The sequence below is a fragment of the Nelumbo nucifera genome, chromosome 6, assembly GCF_055504915.1.
Source record: "Nelumbo nucifera cultivar China Antique chromosome 6, China Antique-T2T, whole genome shotgun sequence".
Lineage (NCBI taxonomy): Eukaryota > Viridiplantae > Streptophyta > Magnoliopsida > Proteales > Nelumbonaceae > Nelumbo > Nelumbo nucifera.
The window spans coordinates 61,261,746-61,280,788 of NC_142654.1; the positions used below are offsets into that span (position 1 = coordinate 61,261,746).

The following is a 19,043-nucleotide window of genomic DNA, read 5'->3' on the forward strand; positions in this document are numbered from 1 at the left end:
CAGTATTTATTAATTAACGGTATTTTAACAGTAATTATAACTTAATTACTTTATTTCCATATAATTACATTTAAATAATTACTTTACTTTAAATAAATACAGTAGTTTAATAATTACCTTATTTCAAATAATTAATTTATTTCCAGAAATTACTTTATTTTAAATAAATACAGTATTTGAATAATTAAAGTATTTATTGAAAAACAATATTAATAATTACACTATTTTAAAAAAAAATTACATTTAGTTACCATAAATAAATTTAACAATAATTAATGAACAGTAACATAATTAACAATAATGAACAGTAATTATAAATTAAGCTATAAATAGCAAAAAAATACATTTAATTTTTAGAAATTGAGGTATTTATTAATTAATAGTATTTAGGCTATGTTTGGTGATTAAGCTCCTATTTGATTTCACTTCTAAAAAGTACTTATTTTAATAAGTACTTCTTTTAAGAGGTAGGACCACACATTAAGTGGTTATTAAGTGCTTTTATGTGTTTGATAAAAAAGTGGTGAAGAAGTACTTCTTAAAAAAAATGACTTTTTAAAGTTGGTTTTTTTTTTCAACACTTCTTGGAGAAGTACTTCTTCCAATAGAATGGGACGAATTAGTCCCTGGTATTTTTTAATTCCCAAAATACCCCCCATGTGAAGCTTTTACCTCCCTCTCCTCTCATTCGAACATAACAAACTAGGTAGCGGCACACCCAGTTATAAGTCCATCGGCGACAATTGGATGAGGAAAAATGGCTGAAGGGCTGTCGTTTTTCAATTTTCTAACATTTTGTGAAGTTTTTCTTCATATTAAGCCATTTTTCTTGGATTCTTTTAAATTTGAAATCCCCTGTTTGATGTGCTTATAGATCTGCAATTTAGAAGAGTTTAATGATGACAATATCACCGTCTAGGGCGACAAGGAGGTTAGTTCTCCCAAATTCTCCCCTCCATGTTTGGTGTTTTTTTTTGGTTTTTTTTTTGTATGATTATTTGTCTGATTCGAAACTATTTTGATTTCATATGAGAAATCCAATGTTTTTTTTGTTAAAAATCATGCAAAAAAATTGCTAAAATTGGATGAATATTTGGTTGCATTTTGATATTTGAATATTTCTAATGTTTTATTTTTTTAACTTCTCATTAATTTTTCGTTAAATCTGAAATATTTACTTGTTTTTTTTTTGGCTAAATTTCTTAAACTACCCTTATGGTTTAACTAATTGACTAAGTGTACCCTTACAGTTTGAAAATTGACTAATGCTATCCTTGCTGTTTTTGACAATTGACTAATACTTCCCTTATTGTTAATATTCCGTCAAAAACCATTCAAATGTGTATTACATGACTGCTAAACTTTCAAAAATACCCAACTTGCCCTTATTATAACTTTCAACATCGGCTCCAATGGAGTATCTCATTGTCCCCTCTGGCACCAGCGCTGGCATCTTCGAAATAGCGTCTCTGGCACTAGTACCTAGACTTGTTCATGGGCCAGGCCGGGTCGGGCTCGGGTCAGGCTTTCACTTGTCATTAAGGGAAATATGCTAGGTCCGAGCCCGAGCCCGGCCCGACCAACGGGCCTATAATTTGGGCCCAAGTTCGGCCCTGATAAAAAGCCCGAAGCTCGAGCCCGAGCCCAAGCCCGAAACCCGACCTAATAAAAAAAAACAATTTTTCCTATTCAAATTAGAATTAAAAATTCAGATAGTTTTTTTTTCCTATTTAAATGAACAATGGGCATATAAGATGGTTTTTTTCCCCTTTCTTTTATATTTTAAAACAAAGTTTTACATTCTTAAATCAAAAAAATTATTCAAATGGACATAATCACATTACTCACTTTAAGTCTAATATTAGGTCAGGCCGGGCTATTTTGACAAAACCCGAGCCTGACTCGAATTTATTGCAGGCCGGGCTTTTTGGCCCGAATTTAAACCCGCCGGCTCATAACCACGTTCAAGCCCGTCTGGGGCCGGGCCGGCCCGTCGGACCACCCGGCCCATGAACAGGTCTACCGGTACCATGCCGGAGACGCTCTCTCTTTTCCTAGAAAAATAAAGCCTCTGAACCCTCTTCTTCTTTCTTATCTTCTCTCTCTCTTCTTCTTCTTCATCTTCGTCTCCTTCTCCTCATCATCGGTGATTTCTTGCCATTTTCTTGGAGGTGTTCCTCCATCGCCACTGTATCACGAGTTCTCAAAACCCATCGCTTAGTCCCAGCAAAACCCATTGCCCAGTCCTAATCATTTTCTCAAACCGAGCCCAGGCGACGAAGCAGCTATTAGCTAAGGAGTGGGTGCCAGTACCGAAACCAGCACTCACAGCTTTTGGACCCTTCTAACCATCTGATTTCGCTGCTCCATCTCTCTCCAGGCGACGAAGCAGCTATCGACTAAGGAGCAGGTGCCACTACTGAAACTAGCAATAACAAGGTCTTTTGAGCTCCTACAAATTCCGATGAGGTAGTGTTCCTATTTCCGGCGAAGTGGTGTTCCATGAGTTCTGATGCAACTATTTTTACATTCCATCCCTCTGCTCGCCACCTAATCAATGAACCTCAGTCGTTCAATTGCAAGGCCGGCAACTACGGGGGACTAAATTCTCCGTCTTTAAATCTCCATCGTTGCAGAGAGAGACCGTCTTTAAATCTCCATCGGCGAAGTGGTGTTCCATGAGTTCCCTGTTGCTTCTTTTTCACCAACGGCGCAGATGGAATTGCCGCAAACATTGCTGCTTGCTACCGTCTGTTTCAAGGCCAACGTTGGTGAAACAAATCTCCTCGAAACAGTGTCGATCTCACCTATCCTTCAACCATCTATGCCGGTCTGTTTCAAAGTCTGTAACTTCCGATCTCCCCTGTTTCATCGCCCCCTCCACCTCTGTCTCTCTCCGGTCTCTCTCTTTCTCTCTCCATTCTCAGACCTCCCCCTCCGCCTCTGGTCTCTCTCTCTCTCTTCTTTCTCCGTTCTCAGACCTCTCCCTCTACCTCTATCTCTCTCTGGTCACTCTCTCTCAACCTCTACTCTACGGTCTCTCTTAACCTCCGTTCTTAGACTTCCCTCCCCACTCTCCGATCTTTCAGTAAATCATTCTGGAATTTCAATTTTGATTGGGCTCCATTGAAATGGATTCCTGTTGCATGTTTAAGTTGTTTTATTTTGAAATTTCTCTCTCTCTCTTCTCCATTCTCAAACCTCTCCCTCTACCTCTATCTCTGGTCTTTTTCTCTCAACCTCTGCTCTACAGTGTCTCTTAACCTCCGTTCTCAGACCTCCCTCTCCACTCTCCGGTCTTTCAATAAATTATTCTGGAATTTCAATTTTGATTGGGCTCCATTGAAAGGGATTCTTGTTGCATGTTTAAGTTGTTTTATTTTAAAAAATTGAGAAGAATAAAGGGTAAAATAGTCTTTTTCGTCTTTCTGCTGACGGGCGCTGGTGGCAAGGGAAGTATTAGTCAATTGTCAGAAACAGTAGGGGTAGTGTTAGTCAATTTTCAAATAGTAAGGGTACACTTAGTCTATTAGCTAAACCATAAGGGTAATTTAAGAAATTTATCCTTTTTTTGTATTGTCTATGTGATAGATTCCTATACATGAATAGATTTTTTTTTTTTGTAAAAAATGATGCAAACATATGCTGACATATGTGGGTTACAATTTTTTTCTTGATTTTTGTATATTTTTTGACATTGTTTGAATTATTTTTTATGCAAACAATAATGTTGAAAATGATGCAAACATTATTTTTTATGCAAACATATGCTGAAAATGATGCAAATAATAATGCAAACATTGTTTGAATTATCTTTTGGCAACTTGTGAATATTTGTTATGATATGTTTTGTATATGTTTTTGTGATTTTTTTTGAATAATCCGAATTTTAATTTGTTGCATTATCCTATTTTATTTTTTTTAGATAGGATATCGGTGGTGTTTTTTATATTTCCTTGAATAATAAAAATTTCATTTTTTTATTTATTATTAACATGTATACTTAATATTATCCTATTTTATTTATCTTTAAATTCTCATTGGTATTGGTGATCTTTTTATGTTTTTTCGAATAATCCAAATTTTAATTTGTTGCATTATCCTATTTTATTTTTTTAAAAAGGATATTGGTGGTGTTTTTTATATTTTATTGAATAAACAAAATTTCATATTTTGATTTTTTATTAACATGTATACTTCATATTATCCTATTTTATTTTTCTTTAAATTCTTATTGGTATTGGTGATCTTTTTGTATTTTTTTTGAATAATCCGAATTTTAATTTGTTGCACTATTCTATTTTACTTTTTTAAAATGATATTGTTGGTGTTTTTTATATATTCTTGAATGATCAAAATTTCATTTTTTATTTATTATTAACATATATACATAATATTGTACTATTTTATTTTTCTTTAAATTCTCATTGGTATTGGTGATCTTTTTTGTGATTTTTTTGAATAATCCGAATTTTAGTTTGCTGCATTATCTTATTTTATTTTTTAAAAAGGATATTGGTGGTGTTCCTTATATTTTCTTGAATTATCAAAATTTCATTATTTATTTATTTATTATTAACATGTATACTTAACATTATCCTATTTTATTTTTCTTTAAATTCTCATTGGTATTGTTGATCTTTTTTGTACTTTCTGGAAGTATGTTGTGAAAATTGCACCTTAAAAGCATTGGAAGTATTTTGTGAAAATTGCGCTTTGAAAATGCTTTTTGAAAGTATTATGTGAAAATTGCACCTTAAAAGTACTTTATAGAAGTATTTTGTGAAAATTGTGCCTTTAAAGTGCTTTCTGAAAATACTATTCAATATTTGTTAAATTATTATTAAGGTAAATCTCTCAAACTACCCCTACTATTCACGAAATTGACATATTGTACCCTTACTGTTTATCTATTGTCTTAAGCTACCTTAAGTTTTCTGACAATTGTCTAAAACCTCCCTTGTTGTTAATTTCCGTCACACTCTATTCACTTGTGACATCACGTGAGTGATAATTATTTTAAAATTCCTAAAATACCCTTATTGTTCACCGCCGCCGTTGGAAATTATAGCGGTGGCGGTGATTTTGATATCGTCATTGCAGACGACGGCAGCCATTACAACTTCCGAACAACAAAAGTTTGGTGAAAAGAAGGTGAAGAAGGTCGAAGGAACATCTAGTCCCGGTATCGGCCACTGGTTTCTTGGGTAAGAAAACATTCGCACATTGCCCTGGGGTATAGTTACCGAAGCAATTGGTTGCACTGACGTTCGTGATCCGATGGAATATAGTATCGACGACCCTTATTCTTTTAGGGATAAGGATATTCATGCTCCTAAGGATGTCGGAGGAAGAGCTGATGATTGGAGACGATGTGGTTCATGGGGCGTTTTATTGTGTTCTCCTCCAAAGGCAGCAGCTGATGTATTGGCATCTTATCTCTACCAGCACCCCCACCAATCTGGAATAATTGATGTTGTTGTGCTTGTTGTTGCTGTTGGGGGCTTAAAGACAGTAGACTGAATACTTGTAGCAAAGCCAGATTAGAACCACTGAACTCCCCGACGACATTCATGGGCTGATTCAACGATTGAAGTGTTGTTAACTAAGACAGAAACCTCCACCTGAATAGTAAATAGAAGGTGGGTTGGGTGCTACTGGAGGGATGGGAGAAGGTGGGATCATCAAATCTACTTCTTTGGTCCTCAGAGTAGGATTACCACCACCACTAGTGGTTATGACTGTAGAGATGGAGGTTGTGGATGATGCTATGATAGCTGGGGAACTGATGGCAGCTGGTTCTGTAGATTATCAGCGTTATAGGATTTTTTTGATCGCTTTTCCTTCCTACAACCACCGCCCACGGGGACGTTCCGTAGGGTTCCCCCTTGAGTCCAGTTGCTGGTATGTAAATTTTGGACCCAAGAAGTAAAATAAATAGGGCCCAATATGAGATTGAATGAAAAAGACCTATTGGGCCCACTAAGAGGAGAGAACGGCCAGGATTGAATGGGTTGGCGCCTCAGCCCAACAGCTAGTGAAATCAAATGAGGGCATGTTGGGCCCACTAAAGATGAAAGGCTTCTTGGTAAGACCCAAAGTATTAGCCCAATTAGCCCAAGAAAACATTGGCGGGTCTAATAGAAAATTTCATTGATGCAAAGAAAAGGAGTTTCCTTTTGAATTCAAATCTGTCATCGGTTGATAGATGGGCTGAATCTTAAATTAGGATATATGGAATCCCATTTAAAAGGCAACTGAGGCATAATTGGTCAACCAATTAAGGAAGTCTTGGTTGGCCAATGCACTAAATGATGCATGGGCCCAATCCCTTTGCCAAGTGGTGCTTGACCCCAAGTGTTAGGAGAAATCCAATATGGAAACCCGAGATCTATCACGAATTGTGAATTTAGTGGGGCCCATTTGAATAATAATCAACTTAAGGGCATCACAATTAAAAAGAGAAGAAAAAGGAAATGTTGGTTGGTTATTTAGACCGACCACATGTGGGCTAGTTTCTTGCCAAATGGCTTTCAATCATAACTGATCATGATCCAATCAATCTAATGGGCCTCATTGGGATGATAATTGTCACTTGCAATAAAAAAGAAATTCATAATTGCTGTTGGGTTTTTTCCATTAATGAAAGAATTTTGGATGTGAGGTTGGGCGGGCTCTTCAAGTAAGGCCATCCATTATAAAAAGGAGAGGAGAGCAGTAAGATGAGCTCTCTCTAAAAAGGTGATCGGGACAAGCTTATCTGATAGAAAAAAAAAATAAAAAAAAAGGAGAAGGAATTTCAACGCTTACATGTTGCCACTTTCAAGCATTTCGTTAGAAATGAAGTTTTAAGATCAGTAGTGCTAGCCGCATGCATGTTGGGAAGCGTGCCCAACTAAAGAGATTTTTCTCCCCTTTGGCTCCCCTTTCGGCTACCCAATTCTTCTCCTTTACTTTCATTGCTTTTGACAAAGAAGAAGAGACGAGCTGCATTCCGCTCAATAATCTTCGAACCAGCTCACGAGTAGGGGTGTCAATGAACCGATTTTGGGTTGGACTTCATCCAAATTAAAATTCATTTGTACGGATTAGACAGACCAATAAGACATTAAATTTGGGTGAACTGGATGGACCAATATGACATATTGAATTGTGCCAATATCTGATCTATTAATAAAAGATAAAAACATAAGTGTCAATGGACCAGATTTGAGTTGAACTCTATCTAAATTAATAGGAATTTGAACAGATTGAACAGTCTCTGAACCGGTCCAAAATGATCCAAAATATTCATTAGACTGGATAGGATCAGGTCCATTTGTAATGAACTCACATTGGACTGGACCGGATTGGACCAAATCCAGTCCAACTGACACCCCTACTCACGAGTTAGCTCCGCTCTCTTACAGCCCTACTTCTAGTTAATCATCTTTGACAAAGCATAAATAAAAATTTATGATTGCAACATTAAACAGTGATACCAACTCCAAATTCGGTACATAAATCATAGACAAAGCAAACCAATCCCGTCCGGATGAAGCCAAAAATCTGATTCCCCCTTTGTTTCAGGTGGGACACAAGCAACTCTAGTCATTCAAAACATCTGACAAGTGTTCGATGGATTGCGTCAACAATGGAGACAAGTTACGGAACCCTTTCGGACTTTGGGTATGATTAAATGGAGATTGAGTGAAAGCTAAGGTGACCATGTTTGGACTATTAGCACTAATTATGATTAATGAGTCTTTTAACTCTTTATAAATTACAAATACAAATCGCAAATCAATCTCCATTGTCCACACAATGAATTGTGAATGCCAAAGGAAGCTAGCTAGGATGACGTTCGGTGATCATGACTCGAGCCCATAAAATGGGTGAACGATATGACACTGAGAGGTTGATACATATATATATTGAGCTGCTCTGACGCGTTTCAAACACCAATACCCCAACAGACAAACTTCTTTTTCTTCTTAAATCCTCTGTCTCCAAGCGAAATCGTTGTTCTTAACAAGACAGAAACACAACACATTTGCTGCATGAACTGGAGGAGCCTTTTTGTTTTCTTTCTTACAGTATGACTCATATCAGAAAGATTATGCGGTCCAAGTTGAGATCATCTCTTACGACCGCAGTAGGTGAGAGCCTGTTAATTAAAACCTTCTTGTTTCCGTGTTTTGATGATTAATTGTCTTCTTTATTTCATCTTCTTGTTTTTCTTCTTCCAATCAAATTACTATCTCTCAGGGTTTATTAGATTTGATACTGCTTTTATTTAGGTTATGTTTGGTTTGAAAGAAAAGGTAGGGAAATCAATACAAGGTTTGTAAAGGTTTTTCTACCTTTTCATTCCTTTCCCTACTTTTTTCCTTCAAACCAAACACTGCTTTAGGGATAAAGAGGGATGGAATTGAGAATTTATTTATAGAAATTGGAATATATCCTTATTTTCAACTTTAGGGTATATTTGGCTCATAATTGAAATTAGAATCAGAACCAGAATCAAATTCTATTGGAATCGGAATTGGAATGGTCGATTCCCATAATTTATTTGGTTCAGAGAAGAATTAGAATAGGAGTTGAAATTGGTTTCGGATGGGATTTCATTCCCAAGGGATGGGGGGAGGGAATATCCATTCCTTCAAATGAGAGAATACCATTCCATCAGAAATGGGAATGGGATTTCAATTCCATCCAATATACCAAACAGTTGGGTCATTTTGACTGTAATTCCAGACCCCGACTCCCATAATCCAAACAGATTCTTAGTTCAAGTGAGATTAGGAATAGGAATTAGGATCAGAATGAGATCTCATGTCCAAGGGAGGAGGAGGAAATGGCCTTTTCCTCAAATGGAAAAATGCCATTCCACCAAAAATACTAGTGAGATTCCAATCCCACTCAACCAAACAGTACATTGGACCATTTAGATTCCAATTCCAAGACTCTTATTCTCACGAACCAAACAGACCCTTTAATGAAATAGAAGAGAAATTCTAATGACTTAGGGTGTCGCATGTCTGCTCCTTTTTCTTTCAGGCGGTGGATCTCCAAAGCAGCAGGAGATGAGTAACGTGGGAAGCAAGTTAAACGTGAACGAAGAATACATGGAAGCCTTCAGAACAAAGTCTTACGTAGAAATATGGAGTAAAGCTCAAGGCCAGATGAGAAGAAAAGACGAAGACAGGTCCTCCTCCTCCTCTTTGCCGTCCCTCCCTTCCTCCCCACGTCTCTCCGATTTCTTGCTCGAACCTCGCCAAGATATTCTAGTCGAAATGATAAAAAACTCCGACCAGCATCGTCTTCTCACCGACTACTTCGACGGTAGCTTAGAAGCATGCAGAATATGCGACTTCCTCCTGAAAAGCATCGACCAAACACGAGCCAATTATCGCATAATCCGAAGGATCATCAGCCTAACCAAAAGGCTACCGGACTCCTGTGATTACACCGACGATCAATGCAGACTTATATTCCGTGATCTCGATTCTTTCGCGAAGCTCAACAACCCACTTTCGGCCGGTTCTAGCCCAGTCGAATTCCGTCTGGTTCATGACAGATACGGGTCGATGCTCAATCAACTAAGAAAAACACGAAAAAGGATAAACAAGAGAGAAAAACTGATTGGATTAAGCAAGAAGGCTGCCGGTCTGGGCCTCATCGTTGCTTGCGGTGCAGTCTCAGTAATCACACTGGTTCTGGTGGTTCACACGTTGGTGGGCATCATAGCGACCCCTGCGCTACTCGCTTTCTCTGTGAATGCCACGAAGAAGAAGATCAAGTCCGCCCGAGTTGGGCTTAAGACAAGCATGCTAGCCAGGCTCGGCGCACAGCTTGATGCGGCGGCCAAAGGGGTTTACATACTGAATAGGGATTTTGACACCATCAGTGGGCTTATGGTGAGGTTGCAGGATGAGATAGAGCACGGAAGGGTGATAGCTGGGATGGTTGTGAAGAACCAGACGAGGCGGATATTGAAGGAGGTGGTGAGAGAGTTTCAAACCCATGAGTCTTGCTTTCTGGAGCAGCTTGGAGAGCTTGAAGAACATGTTTACCTGTGTTTCCTCACCATCAACAGAGCTAGAAGTCTTGTTGTACAAGAAATAATTAATGGCGCACCAGACCCACCCAAAAACACTAGAAGATTCAAATTGAATAATATCAGAAGCTAAGCTAGGTATTATTGTGATAGAGAATAGATACTGGCAATCAAAGCTTCAAGCTTTACAGAATGAGTTTTCCTTAGTGCATCTAAACAAAATGTTTTTTTTATTCATTTACTAAAATATCCCCTATAATTTCATGAATTTATTAAAACCTAGCCCTTTGTGTTTTAACAAAACACCCCTTATACTTTGCAATCAGTCTACTTAATCAACAATTATGGTGGGAAATGATAGTTTTGACCCTAAGTCCATTTAAACAAATTAGTCAAATAAAAATAAAATGGTGCCCCTAATAAGACATGGATAATAACCACTCTATTTGGCTCTATTTTGTCAATTTTGTTTTCTATATGAAGAAGTGTTGGGGTAATTTTGAAATAAATAATCATAGGCGCATGCCCTTGAACATTTTCCACTCAGGTTAGATGACCATATTACAATTTTCAGATGGTAAAACAAACAGTTCGTAGAGAAATGTCAATCAAGTAAATAGGTTGCAAATTATATGGGGTATTTTAATAAAATGAAAAAGATAAATTTAAATAAATACTTGAAACTATAGGGGTGTTCTAGTTAATGGCCCCTTTTTTTCCTTGAATTTGAACATATTGACTGTTTTTTTAAAACACAATATGATCGGATAATGAGGCATTAGTGCCGAGCAATCTAAACCGCTTGATTAATCAACTTAATTACCAAAAAATAATTAAAATTAAGCCAATAATGAGATTTCATATGCTGCTAGAAATAGCTTTGCTAAGGATGATTAATAATTTAATATATATTGGTGTTAACACAAATTTCGTGCAGAATTTGGAGCACAAAAAAATAATGCGGGCAAATTCAAAGAAATTTATTTATTTTTTTGCATAAATTTAAATGGGATACAAATTCTTTTTTTCTTGACAAAGAAAACCCTCTAATTCTCATGTCTTAGGCAAAAGCCGAAACCGCGACTAGAACTTGCAATTATGAGAAGCAAGTAACGCCCAACCTTGTATTAACGAAGTCTTTTGGAATTGATGAAAGTCTTTTGAATCACAGGAATTTAAAGATCGGAATTTCACGAGTTGATGTTGTAGCAATTTTGATGCCTCGACAATTGAAGAGTTGGAGCCTTTCTTCTTTCTGCCTTAATATTATTGCATCCCGTTTCTTCTCCTTCTTTTTCAAAAGCAAAGGAAACGATCGAAGACAGACGAAAACGGTCTGAGATGGTGGTTGAAAGGGGGCCGCCGAATTGGAGAAAGACCATCCCCTTTTATAGCGAAAAGTACACCCAATTCAGTTCTGAATCAAGCAATTAATTTGTGGGGACCCACATGATTGGCTTTAAATGGTTGTTGGCAAGATTTCATCCATCAATTTTGGTGTAATCCATTCAAGATTGATCGGCGAAACTTGCTAAAGTGGCTAATTAGGAATAACTTGACCCCAAGATTTTATTAGTTCGGTTAAGATATCCCTCTTCATATCCATTAGCCAGCCATCTTACTTTTTTTCTATAGATTCTCATTTAAGTTTGATTTCGATTTAATTGGGCCTTACTGAGTTTTTAATTCATTTGGCCAAAAGTAATCTCCAAATTTGGTTGATCAATCAGGCCTCCTTAATGTGCTTATTTCCTTTTAGATGGGATTCTCTGTAATCCCAATCCAAGATTTGGCCAATCTGTTTACTGAATGACATATTTAAATTTAGGGTTTTCCCCCTTCTTTTGATATCATTCCAAAGAATGTTTGCAACTTAAGCCCATGATCCATACAGTTCTACTGTTTCCTTGGGCTAATGGACAAATGTATTGGATCCCACCTTAACTCTTTTTTAGCGGGCTCATTTTCTAATTAGATTTCACATTGGGTTCCATCCAACATCTTTTTTGGGCCCAAATTTTGTTATTCTTTTCTTAGTGGGCCAATAGCTCCTTTGGGCCTTATTTATTTCACTTCTTGGGCCAAAAATTTACATATCAACAAATGCCCCCCAATTTGGTGGTTGTTATTGTAATTGGCAATGCAACCACCGACTTGCAAAGTTTACGCTCTTGGAGGATTTTCTGTAGTCTAAACCTGTGTGGAGAATGAATTTTTTTTTCTTTAATTTGATTTGGTTTGGTCGTTTGCAGTTTATACTCATGCGGGCCAGGAGTTATACAAATGATTTATTTTGTGACTACACCTTTTCAGGTTGCCTACATACCCCTTAGAGGGATCAAGTCGTGATGTAGTTCATAAAGTAGTTTGTGACTTGGGGCTCTATAGATAGTTTAAGCACTTATCTAGGAGCACTTAGTGGATAGTTTAGACTTGTGCCTAGGAGTACAATCTGAGTTATTTTGGAAGTTGAATAGTTTATACTCATACTCAGGAGTCTTGTATACAGTTTATGCCCGTATCTAGGAGCAAACTTTGAATTGTTTATGAAGTCAAGTAGTTTATACTCATACTCGAGAGTCTTTTAGATAGTTTATGCTTGTATCCAGGAGCAAACTTTGAATTGTTTATGAAGTCAAGTAGTTTATACTCATACTCGGGAGTCTTGTAGATAGTGTATGCTCGTATTTGGGAGCAAACTTTGAATAAAGCAGTGTAGATAGTTTAAGTTCATATCTAGGAGCGAACTTTGAGTAAAGCAGTTTAGGAAGTCGCGTAGTTTATACTCATACTAGGGAGTCTCGTAGATAGTTTAAGCTCATATCCAGGAGCATACTTTGAGTAAAACAGTTTAGGAAGTTAAGTAGTTTATACTCATACTCGGAAGTCTCGTAAAGAGTTTAAGCTCATATCTAGGGGCATAGATAGTTTAGGCTCATATCCAGGAGCGAACTTTGAGTGTTACCTTTTTTTATTAGATAGTTAAAGCTCATATCTAGGAGCATAGATAGTTTTGGCTCATATCTAGAAGCGAACTTTGAGTTGATTTGATTTATTTTCTTTCTACGTAACATGTGACAGTATGCACAACGACACATCCTCTGGAGAAGAATCCCGTTTGTATGTACTCTTGTAGAGTAATTGGAAGTCGAGGGACTTGTTTCAAAACTTCATTAGTTGCCACTTGTGGGGCTGGCCAACAGTGTTCTAGCCTTGTCTTTTCTTGCTTTTGGGGAGTCTTTGTGATTGAACATTCCTTTTAATTTGCTTTGATTGTCCACAAGGTGGAGTGGATTGGTGTATTGCATGACACTCTCGACGTGTAATGACGGTCCAATCATCTTTTGAGAGTGATGTGGTAGACCGGGGTAAAGGAATTTCCTTGGAACTTAAGGCATGTGCTTGTGCTCGATTTAGTACTGCCCCTCACATATGGCCACGAGTAAAAGGGTCAGTAGGGATTTTGGTTTGATTTAGTGATGCCCCCGGTGTAAGTTCATGGATGATGGGACAATGAGGGCATTGGAGAGCTTTAGGTTCAAAGGATCTGAATGCAACAGTTGTCATCTAGATGGTAGCTATGTCCTCACTTGGATCTAGTTTGATCATTCCTGACTCGGCCAACTGCATTATCTTATCTTTGAGGACAAAACATTTCTCAACTGGGTGGCTAATTACCCGATGGTAACAACAGTACTTCAGATAATCAATTTTCCCTTCCTCTTCTGGTCGTTTACTATTAGGAAGCTCTATAAGCTTTTCGACTAGAAGGGAATCCAACATTTCTGGGACGTCTGAGTCAGGGAATGGATACACCTTCGCTGAGTCAGGGAAAGTCAGGGAATGGATACACCTTCGCTTCCTCCTTAAGAGTGAGTTTTGGATTTTCTTTTTCTTGTTGAGTATTTGATTTTATTTCATTTTTGCTTTTCTTCTTCCCAGTAACCTTGAGAGGGGCTATTGAGGTTGCTAGAACTTGCATCAGCCTAGATGATTTTGTCTCATTTTCACCATCTTTCTTTTCCCTTCGAAAATTGTTTCAGCGATATTCTCTAAAGATAGCCAAGTTAAGTTCCATGTCATGGGCGCGGGTAGCCAATTCCTCAAATGTTCGTGGTTTTATTCCCTTGAGGATGTAATGCAAACTCCAATGCATGCCTTGAATACAAGTATCAATAGCTGAAGCTTTTGAGAGCTTGTCTCGATAGTTAAGGTAGAGATTTCTCCACCTGTCAATGTAGTCAACAACTGGTTCATCATTCTTTTTCTTTGTGGTGGTGAATTCATACATGCTTATAGTACGTCGAGTACTGTAAAAGTGATCCAAGAACTCTCTTTCTAATTGATCCCAACTATCGATTGATCTAAAAGGGAGGTCAGTGTACCAGTCAAAAGCATTTCCTCGTAGAGATCGTACAAATTGCTTTACCATCAAATCACCATAGGTCCCAGTATTGTTGCATGTCTCAAAGAAGTGCGCAATATGTTGCCTAGGGTTACCTTTCCCATCAAATAGTTGAAACTTCGGGGGCTGGTACCCTAACAACATAGGCATATGATCAATGTGCTCAGTGTATGGCTTAGGATACATCGGGATGACTATGGAACACCCCCATACTGAGCACATATTGTGTTAGCTATCATGTTTTGGAGTTGTTTTACTGAGAGGGAGGCAACCGAAGCATGTTGGGCGTCTTGTATGTTAGTACGTTCCGACAACTCCTCTCAGGGAGGGTCTACTTGTGGGGTAAACCCTGGTAGGTGTGAAGGCCCCTGCCTGGATGCCGTTGTTTGCATTTGTTCCATCTGATTCATGAGAGAAGCAATCTGAAGGTCCTTCTCTTCCAATGTCTTTGTCAACTTAAAGATGGCCGAAGCCATCTCAGTGAGTTGTTCTTCTACCGTAGTAGCTCCCGCCATCATGACGGGTGCTACCGAGGTGTAGGAGCGAGTCTGCATGTAATCAGACCCTCTAGTCTTGGGAGAGTTGGGACGAGAGTCGGACTTTGACCCGGTGCTCGATCCCACGTCGGACATGGGCATTCCTCCACTTGGATACTCAAGTGGATTTGTTGTGATGAACCCTTTTGTTGGGGCTACCCTCTTCATATTAACGTCCCTTGCCATTGACAACCTTGAAGGTCCCTTTTTGGCATCTCAGACTTTTGAAGGGACCCCTTGAGTTCCATAGAAGGCGAGAAGTGCAACTAGTTGGGAATCCCCGGACCTTGTCATAAGGTGGGTAGTTGGCCTCTCGTAGTTGGAGGCTACAATTGCACTTGATCCGGATGAGCTTGAGCTATATGTGGTGTTTTTCTTGTTCTTGACAACACTTGAAACAGTTTTCTTTGGAGCCATGTGTCCATACCGTTTGCCAAAAATAAACTTGATGTATTGACTTGAGAGATGAGAGGAAAGAGAGGTCCCACCGGGCGTGCTATAAATTTCTCAACACAAATTTTGTGCTGAATTTGGAGCACAAAAAATTAATGCGGGCAAATTCGAAAAAATTTATTTTTTCTTGCAGAAATTTAAATGGGATACAAACTCTCTTTTTCTTAGCAAAGAAAACCCTCTGATTCTCATGTCTTGAACAAAAGCCGAAACTACGACTAGAACTTGCAATTATGAGAAGCAAATAACGCCCAACCTTGTATTAACGAAGATTTATTCACGCTCAATCAATGATTAGAACGTGAACAACTGAAAGCAACGTCCTCGCTTGTAGAATTGCTGAAAGTTTTTTGGATCATAGGAATTTGAAGATCGGAACTTCACGGGTTGATGTTGTAACAATTTCGATGCCTCAACAATTGAAGAGTTGGAGCCTTTCTTCTTTCTTCCTTAATCTTAATGCATCCCGTTTCTTCTCCTTCTTTTTTCAAAGCAAAAAAAGTGGTCGGAGACAAACGAAAATGATAGGAGATGAACGGAAGTGGTGGTTGAAAGGGGGCCGCCGAATTGGAGAAAGACCATCCCCTTTTATAGCGAAAAGGACGCCCAATTCAGATCTGAACCAAGCAATTAATTTGGGGGGACCCACAAGATTGGCTTTAAATGGTTGTTTGCAAGATTTCCTCCATCAATTTTGGTGTAATCCATTCAAGATTGATCGGCGAAACTTGCTAAAGTGGCTAATTAGGAATAGCTTGACCCCAAGATTTTATTAGATCGGTTAAGATATCCCTCTTCATATCCATTAGCCAGCCATCTTACCTTTTTTCTATAGATTCTCATTTAAGTTTGATTTCCATTTAATTGGGCCCCACTGAGCTTTTAATTCATTTGACCAAAAGTAATCTCCAAATTTGGTTGATCAATCAGCCTTCTTAATGTGCTCATTTCCTTTTAGATGGGATTCTCTATAATCCCAATCGAAGACTTGGCCAATCTATCTACCGAATGACAGATTTAAATTTAGGGTTTTCCCACTTTTTTTTTTATATCATTCCACCGAATGTTTGCAACTTAAGCCCATGATCCATTAAAGTTCTAATTGTTTCCTTGGGCTAATGGGCAAATGTATTGGATCCCACCTTAACTCTTTCTTAGCGGGCCCATTTTCTAATTAGAATTCACATTGGATCCCATCCACCATCTTTCTTGTTCTATTATTCTTTTCTTAGTAGGCCAATAGCTCCTTTGGGCCCTATTTATTTCACTTTTTGGGTCAAAAATTTACATATCAACAATTGGCAATGAAGATTAATGGATTATAAATATAGATGGAAATTGCTAGAATTTTTCCCTTGACTTAATTCGGGTTAGCTGAATGCGATAACTGTTTAGTGGACTATCAAATAATGATAACACCCCACACCAGTCATAACTGCTAAGCAAGAGATTGAATGGTTGTGAGACTTATGTATTTTTTACTAGCATGAGGTGTTATCGTTCATTCCACAGCCTGCTTAACAGCTATTGTGTTCAGATAATCTATCAGTAAAACCACATGTTCTCCATGACATAACGAGTGGGCCTCTTGGTTTTGACACGTATAGAGTTCCTTGCAAGTGAAAGAGAAAGAAAACTTCATAGTCTAGGAATTTTTGTATGTACTGATAATACATTTTATACTGCACCTCAGTTAGTATTAAGTGTGAGAACAGTGCATCTCTTGCCATAGTGCAAGGTTGTTTGTTGCTTCTCGGGATGGCCGAGGACAACAAGGTAGTTTCGTTCCTAAGCTCTGGAGGCAGGTCGAAGGCTTTGAAGGCTCAGAGGGGATGCTGTCGAAGCCGAGGCGGAGTGGTCTCAGAGTACGGTCGAAGCCAAAGGTAGATATCCGATCTCTGTTGGAAGACAGAAGCTCGTCAGAGAACCCGAGGCAGAGTCTCCGAAGGTCAAGTTAGTACAGGGTACGAGAAGAGAGAGAGAGAGAATCTTGGTGGTTAGCTCTAGGCTAGAGCAATCAAGGCAATAGCTATATGATTCCGATTGTAAAAAAACCTTCTTTACCTGGAGGAGGGAACCCCTATTTATACTTGACTTACCCGGAGGTAGGTGGAGATGAACGCCTGAGATGGGAGCTGTACGAGGTCTGTCAACGGTTCTGGCAAGACCATGTGATAGCATTGTGGTTGGTTCCGTACTCTGGCCTCGTGGATGGGGCCTCCCAACCTTGAAGGGGTTGGGTTGGGTCAGCCCACATCACTTGCCCCCACTCCCGAGGCCAAGGAGAAGAATTTGGCTTCGATCGAAGGGAGTAGTAATGGTGAGTGCTAGTGGGCCTGACAGCCGAGGTGTTCCTTGCAGTGGTGTCCTTTCATGCGTCTTTGCCTGGTTCATCTTCACGTGTCGGGCCCTAGGATCCGTTCGCGAGACGACTCTATAGTTGAACCGATAAGTTCATCCACGAGAACGGGTCACTCAGACCGGCAGGTTGCTTTGGGTGGACTTCACTGGTCCGTCTTGAACGTCGTTCCATCTTCCGAGGGTGAGCGTTCGAAGGTGCGGTGTGGCTGGATCACTAGTGCGGAGGTGTTCCCTGTCCGTTGGATCTGCGATAATCCAAGCTATTGCCAACGCGTCGTTTCGTCTTCCAAGGCAGACCGTAACGCGGTGCACTGTGATTGGAAAGCGGAGGTGGTGGCTTATCATTCATTGGATCTCGAGAGATCTAGGCCGTTTACTCTTCTTTAAATAGCAGCTTCGATGGCAAAATTCTTGTCATTTTTCCTCCAAGCGTCTTTGTTCTTTGAGTGAACCCAGTTCCCAGATCTTCCAGTTTTCGACACTCCATCTTTGTTCCTTTTTCCTTCCACCTCCTTTCTAGGTAATCAACAATGTCTTTCTCGGATTCCGGGCCTGAGTGCTATGAACTTCCAAACATATCATAAGGGAACTCTACTCGAACCCCTTCTCCCCTTTCTCCCCTAAGTCCCTCCGTCTTCATGCTCCCTCGGCGCGAGGTGGATGTACTCCGGGCTAGGGTAGCCTCTAGGGGAGCCGAACGCATCTGTCGAGGCCATGACCCTTCCTGTGAGAGTGCCACCTCCGTGACGTTGAGGGAGGCCAAGGGGTCCCCCCAGGCCGAGGAGGAGCAAGAACCGGACCTCATTCCCGGGAGGAGGGTTGAAGGTGTTGCCAGGGCAATGGCCAAGACTAGACCTGTTCATGGGCCGGGTGGCCCAACGGGCCGGCCCGACCCTCGGACGGGCTTGAACATGTTTGTAGGCCCGCGGGCTTAAACTCGGGCCAAAAAGCCCGGCCCGTAATAAATTTGAGCCAGGCTCGGGTTTTGTCAAAATAGCCTGGCCCGACCTAAAATTAGACTTAAAAAGGGTTGTGTGATTATGTCCATTTGAATAATTTTTTTGATTTAAGAATGTAAAACTGTGTTTTAAAATGTAAAAGAAAGGGAAAAACCATCTTGTAGGCCCATTGTTCATTTAAATAGGAAAAAAAGCCATATGAATTTTTAATTCTAATTTGAATAGGGAAAATTGTAATTTTTTTTATTAGGTCGGGCTTCGGGCTTTTTATCAGGGCCGGGCTCGGGCCT

At 39.3% G+C, this 19,043-nt stretch overlaps 2 protein-coding genes and 1 pseudogene across 2 annotated transcripts; 1 reads left to right on the top strand and 2 right to left on the bottom strand.

The window, feature by feature from the left end:
- Nucleotides 1-5,125: 5,125 nt before the first annotated feature.
- LOC148791105 (uncharacterized) lies at nt 5,126-6,830 on the bottom strand (annotated as a pseudogene).
- A 1,112-nt stretch (nt 6,831-7,942) lies between these two features.
- Nucleotides 7,943-10,286, top strand: LOC104604384 (UPF0496 protein At1g20180-like). The gene is made up of 2 exons (XM_010268683.3): nt 7,943-8,138; nt 9,040-10,286. Exons 1-2 carry the CDS (start codon nt 8,078-8,080, stop codon nt 10,170-10,172), a joined length of 1,194 nt encoding a protein of 397 aa, XP_010266985.1. The 5' UTR covers nt 7,943-8,077; the 3' UTR covers nt 10,173-10,286.
- Nucleotides 10,287-14,078: 3,792 nt separating this feature from the next.
- LOC148791106 (uncharacterized) lies at nt 14,079-14,630 on the bottom strand. The gene has a single exon (XM_088890393.1). It carries the CDS (start codon nt 14,628-14,630, stop codon nt 14,079-14,081), a length of 552 nt encoding a protein of 183 aa, XP_088746519.1.
- Nucleotides 14,631-19,043: the final 4,413 nt, after the last annotated feature.